This window comes from Penaeus chinensis, chromosome 2 (genome assembly GCF_019202785.1).
Source record: "Penaeus chinensis breed Huanghai No. 1 chromosome 2, ASM1920278v2, whole genome shotgun sequence".
In the NCBI taxonomy this organism is placed as follows: Eukaryota; Metazoa; Arthropoda; class Malacostraca; order Decapoda; family Penaeidae; genus Penaeus; species Penaeus chinensis.
Window position 1 is genome coordinate 24,790,951 of NC_061820.1, and position 7,532 is coordinate 24,798,482.

General features: G+C 38.6%; 1 protein-coding gene across 1 annotated transcript in view; it reads left to right on the top strand.

Annotated features, from left to right (window-relative positions):
- The window catches only part of LOC125031877 (dynein light chain Tctex-type protein 2B-like), an 8,931-nt gene extending 5,488 nt beyond the window's left edge, over nt 1-3,443 (top strand). Inside the window, exons 2-4 of the mRNA XM_047622872.1 lie at nt 1-15; nt 579-712; nt 1,497-3,443. The exon at nt 1-15 is cut by the window's left edge and continues 119 nt beyond it. Of these exons, the coding sequence (XP_047478828.1) occupies nt 1-15; nt 579-712; nt 1,497-1,544 (197 nt within the window). The 3' untranslated portion in view covers nt 1,545-3,443. The remainder of the gene's footprint in view (nt 16-578; nt 713-1,496) is intronic.
- Nucleotides 3,444-7,532: the final 4,089 nt, after the last annotated feature.

Consider the following 7,532-nt stretch of genomic DNA (forward strand, 5'->3'; position numbering starts at 1 on the left):
GGAATAAATTGCTTGGTAAAACAGCCTACTAAGTTCTCTCATTCTTTTTCATGAATACTTACTCTTTATCTAAATCCTCTTTAAGGTTTATAGTGAAAATAGTTAATTGAGTGAAGGTTGTAATGTACATGCATCTTATTGCAGGCACTGCTTACACATTGATAATTGAGTTTATGTGGAAGCCTATCATTCAAAAGTTATCATTTACATTTGTTGAATTAGTTCATTCCCTGTTCTGCAGAGCAAAAGAGTATTAGATTAATGTCTCTTTGAGCCTCAGGGTTTTGGCCTCTCTGAAAGTTTGCATTCTGTACATTTGGAGTTTAAGCAGTATTATGATTTACAGTCTAACACCTTCATCCTCCTTACATTATTGTTTTATTGTTGATTAAATTTCAAGTTCAGGATATAATGTGGTACTTCATCATTATCTACTATCAGACTCTCTGCAGAGGTGCTGTAGTCTCTGCTATTCAGTAAGGTGAATGTCTGACCACTAATAGTTCAGTGTTTACAACAGAGTTGTAATGTTCTCTCTATGGCTTAGCAATATCTTTTATGCACTTAACTCTTTCCAGAATTGAATCTTCCTCGCTACAAGTTTCTAGTCAATGTGGTTATTGGAGAACAGCGAGGGGAGGGAGTCAAAGTGGGTGCCCGTTGCCTTTGGGATGCTGATGCGGACAGTTATGCTTCAGATGTATTCTTAGCGGTAAGAAAAATCCCGGTCTCAGATTTCAAAGTGATAAATTTTGATCTATGGTGTCTAATGTACAGCAGTTGTGCAGTGCCTTTGGTGTGAATAGTCAAAGTATGTATATATGATTTATAACTGATTTTATCCACATAGGTAAATATGTAAACACATACACGCACACACGCACACACGCACACAACACACACACACACACACACACACACACACACACACACACACACACACACACACACACACACACACACACACACACACACACTAACACACACACACACTAACACACTAACACACACACACACACGCTAACACACACACTAACACACACACACACACGCTAACACACACACTAACACACACTAACACACACTAACACACACTAACACACACTAACACACACTAACACACACACACACTAACACACACACACACACACACACACACACACACACACACACACACACACACACACACACACACACACACACACACACACACACACACACACACACACACGCACACACACACATACACACACATACACACACATACACACACATACACACACACACACACACTAACACACACACACTAACACACACACACTAACACACACACACACTAACACACACACACACTAACACACACACACACTAACACACACACACACACACACACACACACACACACACACACACACACACACACACACACACACACACACACACACACTAAACTTAAACAGATATTTGCTTTATTTGATTAATATATTATTTTCCAGGAAACTTTCTTCTGCTCAGCAGCAGTTTTTGCCATCTACTTCTACTAGCTTTGGAAATATTTATTCCATGAAGAAATGTGATGTGAGAACGCTGGTGCGTGGTTTTATATTTTCCAAAGAAGAAAGCTACAATTTATAGGATTCATTAGTTAATTCTAGTTTCTAGGGCTGTGACATGATTAGATTTTCTTTAATGTCATTACATATTTAATAGCTTTGCCAAAACAGACTATTCTGTACTAGATGCAGGACTCTCATTTCTTTCAGTATTTTTATATAATTGATCTGCTTAACTTGTCTTAGAAAGGCAAAATGTAGAACATGAACCCCTTCCCCAATCATATTTTGGTATGAATCCATAGTACTACAGGACTTGTCATCCATATGGAACTTCATTAATAGATGCACTCTTCTCAAGTGGTTTATTAAACTTCTTTTTCTTCCTTTTCTTTTTTATGAATAAGTAATGTGAATTTGATTAGTGTAAGCCTAACAAAATTTGTGTCGTCCAGTTAGATGCATTTTTTGTCTAGTTTTTATATTCATTTTCAGTATAACTCTTCTTTCTAGTTATTGCCAGTTACATGATTTGACTGAGATTGTAAGTTGATAAGTATCATACAGAGAGACTTAATAGCTGTAGTGTGCCAGTTAGTACAGTAACATTCTGACTGAAACTGGATAATTTGTAAATATGTCAGGGATATCTAGTCATGTTTCTGTTTTGTTTTGTTATTCTTCTTTTTGAAGAACATTTATTGAAATACATATTGTATCTGAATTGTTAGAGATACTGTCATTTTGATAACACCTAAGGGCATTATGAATCCATGTTATGTAAAGTTTTTTCCCATGTGTAACTGGTTGGAATTTGGGAAAAACTAGCTTATATAGAACATATGCTGTCTGTCTAGTATAAATGAGTTGAATGAATAAGTGCTTGGGAAAATGGTACAGTAATCACATAATTCTGTGAGAATATTTGTTGAACCGATTTCGGTTTAACGTCACGAAACTCCCTTTTTGATCATGGGCTAGGCCGAGCCTGTCTCGTGAAAGGACAGGCAGGACTTGGCAAGGTGGAGACCGTTACCCCGAGTGGATGCCCTTCCTAACCTCAGACCGTGGCCGGGATTCGAACCTGTGCGCTTGCAGACCCTTCAGCCCACAGTTACGCACATAACCACTGTACCACAGCGGCGCCCAGAATATTTGTTGAACCATTTTCTATATTAGTTTTTCAAATTTACTCACCCGCTAATAGTGTAATTAAGGTATTGTAATGTTTTTCTTATATAATGCTGCAGTATCCCTTCTTTGCAAATAAGCATTCCAGAAGAATATTCCTCCCATAGCAATTGATTTATCATATTTTTTTCTCATTTACTCGAAAGGTCCCTAAATCAAAAGAGAACTGTACATTTTGGGACTTTTAAATAAAAATGGCAGGATTAATATCATTCAGAATTTCTCTTTTTAAAGGTAGATTTAGATAAGTATGTGTGCCATTACTGACATGTCTTTCAAGTGTTACCAAGCAATAGTTATATAGAATACACTATATCTTTAGTTCAGAATATTCCACTTTCCATACCATCCCTTGGAACAGTCTTTCTATGATACATTCAAACTTTGTTTTACAGTATTTTTACAAATGTTTGAATCAGTTTTGATGTGCAGCACTTGCATATGCATTGTATTTTGATTAATTGCATGAATAAATACGATGTACAGATTTTGGGTCAATTCAAGTTGATTCTTTAATTGGAGAGATACTGACCCACACAAATGTAAATTTTGTCAGTCTGGACTTTTCATTGCTGTTTTTGGTCAGTTATTTCCCATTTATGGTAATCATACCCAAAGTCATTATTTTTAAATGTATTCAATTTTGCTTGTTATTGTTATCAAAGAAAATGTGTTACTTTTAATAAATGTGAAACATGATGTAAGGCTTACATAATTTTGAAGTAGTGTCTGATTAGCATAATGTCCGTCCTCACACACAATTTGTTAATAATGTATGATTAGAGCTGTCTCTATTTTTATGCACTTAGCATTGTGCCTATGCAGAATTAGAATAGCTTACAGTGAAAGAGTTGCAGTAGTTCATAGATTGTCTTCATTACCATTACCTTAATTGCTGTGCCTTGAACCATATATCTTTATTGTACACACACTTTTATTTTAGGTATGTACATTATTTATCAACAATCATATATTAAAACATTTCTTGTAAATGTTTTTTATTCCTCAAACAGTACCACATTTCAAGAAAGGTATTGTGGTATTATCGCTTTGGTAAGAACAACAATTTCATATGTTATTGGGCCAAATTTTCCCCCAAAACATTCAAGATTTTAAATTCTGTACAGTTAGGATCCAGATGACTTGACCATCATGTCATGAAAATATCTGGTTCAAGGGGTGGGTGACCTGAACATGCTGTCACAGGAAAATCTGGCTCTGGGCCAGGTGATGCAAATTTGCCATTGTGAGCTTTCTGGCTGAAGACCAGGGTGACACAAAAGACTCACTTCTAGTGCAAAAACCTCTTGGGAGGATGATTAGAGACATTCAGCAATTTTGCATTATTCCCATCAAAGTGTGGAATGTAATGTCCGTGAACCATGATGGAAGAGCACCATGGAGGACACCATTATTATATATAAGTAGTAGTAGTAGTTTTTCATTTCCTTTCTTTTCCCTTTCCCTTTCCCTTTCCCTTCCCTTCTTTTTTTTTTTGTTAAGAGTTCTAGAATACTTGTACTAATACTTGTGGATCAATTTGTAATAAGGGTGGAGATGGATGTCATGAAAGTAGGAGGAGAACAACCTGGGGAATAAGACAAGGAATCAGGGGAAGGAGATTAAACCCCTTGGTGATGGGTGAAGAAAACTAAAAAAAAAACTCTATCCTCTGGCGATCAATGGCAACGCGCCGACTTTGAGCGCAGGAGTTCGGTACATCAAGCCGAATCACCTGCTTGTAGCGCTTTGGCGTGCCATCGCCGCGTACAGCCGCTCGCCACATTTCGAGCGGTTTCTTTTGAGTCAGGAAGGGGTTAAGTATCAGGAGGAACATGAGAGGAATGATCCAGGGAAGGACATTGTTGAGACAAATTTAGTCACACAAGCATCCAGGAGGGAGCAGAAAGGATAATGGGGATAGAGGGGGGGGGGGGGTACATGGAGAAGGGGAGGATGGAGTGTGTTGGGAGAGAATGGGAAGAAAAGGGGTAGGGGAAGCATGAAAATGAGGATGGATGTCTGCAGTCACTTTGAATGTAGAAGGAATGGGAGTTGAGAGATTGGGGAGTTGATGAGAGAGTCGCATCATGTTTAAGAAGTTGGGAGGGGAGTTGGGTGGGGGAGGTCTGAGAAACAAAGCAAGAGAAGAGAAGACAGACAGCTGAGAAGCAAAGAAAGAGGTAGGTATATGACAGAATGTGGTCAAAGAAGATGAGGTTGAACATTTAGATTGCCTGGTAAAACAGCTTAAGTGAGTAGGAGGAGGAGGTAGTGGGGGGAGATATACACATATCTTGGGAAGAAGGATGAGGAGCAGAGTAAAGGACAGTGTTGGAGTACAGAGCAAGATAAGATAAGATAAGATAAAAAATTTTTTTTTTAAAAAGGCAGTTGGCTTCCTGTCTGGACTTGCATATTGTGATACCAAGTTTGAATCTGAGAACTGCTTCCTCAGACTCAACTCATAGGCAGGGCAGCTCCTATAAAATAATGGGAGCCACACATTTGGTACATATGCATTTTGTGTTATGACCAGTCTGGAGTGACAGTGCTTGGCATGATCAAAATGCCAACATTTCTGACACTGATAGGGGAGTGATCAATATGGTCAAACAGGGCAGGACACTCCACCAATATAAATTTTGTCATGTCTACAATAGGTAATCTTGGCAGTATTGGTTTAGGACTTACAGCAGCATCTGCTGCGTCAACATCTAAGGTCATTAGCGGCAAAAAAAAAATATAGTGATAGGGTGGGGCTTGGGGGCAAAGCCCTCAAGTAGTTTTTTGGTTAAGTAAGGTAATGTTTATGGATTTTCAGAATGGGCAATAGTTAAAACAAAGAAATGTACCAGGCATCAAAGGTTAAACCACATTGCAGTGCCAAAAAGGGTAAATATGAGTTAACGATTTGGATAAGTGAACAGAAGGGAATGAAGAAGAGAAGGAAAAGGAGAGGGAGAAAAAAAGACCCTGCAACATTAGTTGATGCAAGAGCCGAGGTCCAAGGAAGGGGTGTTCCCTATATTGGGCCTCAGTCTCTGCCTCCTAAGCCCTCTGGGAGGAATACTGTACCACTGTACTGATACTGCATTACAGTCAACAAGGCAGGCAAGTAGGTCCTTTTCACAGTCTGACCAATCCTTGTATGCAGGGCATCAGCCAGGGAGATGGAAACAGTTCTGTCACAAATATTATGGGAGTGAGTGAGTCTGGGCAGGCATAGGTTTGCCAGGGAGGTCCATCAGGGTAGATAATAGACAAGCTTAGGACTTAGGTGTAACTGTTGTAGAGGTGGACATAGTAGCAGGACAAGGACAGGAGGAAGAGGGAGTGGAATAGTAATGCAGGGAGGAAGACAGCAAGGATAAATAGTAGTAATAAGGGAGGAAGAGGTAGAAAATGATGAAGATGGATCAAGTTTACAGAAAGCATTGAGGAGGGAATAACAGTAGCAGTGGCCAGAGCCATGATCAAAAGATAGTAGAGGGGCAGGAAACCAGACAAGTTAATTTCAGATAGGCTAGTTGAAGAGGCAAGCTCCTAATAAAAATACAAAATCTTCATTATTGGTCATGGCGAGCCTGAAATATCTTGGGAAGAGAAATGGTGTACCCCTCAGGGTCTTCAATCAGGGGTAAGGGCTAAATGATTAACCAAGGGAATACCATGCCATTGGCTCTCCAAGGCCTGGACTGGAGAAGAGAAGGAAAAGGAAAAGGAAAGGAAAGGAGAAGAAATGACCATGCAGAATTGGTTGCAGAGGGATGAGGCCCAATGTAGTGATGATCCCCAACATTGGGCCTCACTCCCTATCTCTTATCATAATGATAACAGGATTAAGAAGGATAAAGATATATGTATAACTAATGCAGAGCTTGTATTGAAAATCAAGATGCTACCTTTACATATGGATCGTGTGTCTGATTACACAGCATGGTGAAGTACATTATTAACCTAATGCCAATGGGCATGTGCCCACTGAGTTTTTATGAATTGTTTTTACACATAGATGACTACACTTGTACTAAGTCACCAATGGACTAATTACGAGCAAGTACATGCCATGCCCACTGTGAGTTTACTTTATTGTTTAAACACATAGATGGCTACACTTGTACTAAGTCACCAATGAGCCAATTACGAGTACTGCTTGTCTCGCCTGTTTACCTTTTCCCTTGATTAACAAAAATATTTTACGTTATCTTATTTTGCTATTACTAATGTTTATAACATAACAGTAATTATAATGTTTATAATAAAAATAACACTATCAATATGCATAGCACTGGTAAAAAATGATTTTCCTGCCAATTCAAGGAAAGGTGAAATCAGGTTAGGTCACAAGGTCTAATTGACTCCTTTGTGGCTAAGCACTAGCGGAGCCATCTATGTGCAGAGACGTTTCACAAAAATATAAAAAATGAGCACACCGTTTTCCCCATTTTTTATTAATTTTCCCCAGCAGCATTGGGTCAATGCAATTGAATGGTTGTTTATTTATTTTTTTTTTTTTTAATGATAAGTGAACTTGCATGGAAAGCAGCAATTCCACTCCCTTTCAAGCTTGTCTAAGCAAAGATTGGCATTAAGGGGACTGTATGGACAAACTTGGGCTCCCATGGTCAAAATTGAGTAAATGACAGTTTCAAATTCATGGATGCATGGAAAAATTATCTTCTAAACAAAAGGTCATACATATGTTTCCTTAACAGAGTAACAGAGTCTGTAACTGTTCCAAAATGTTCACTCATTTCCATATATATGTGTACTGTAAGGGATCCT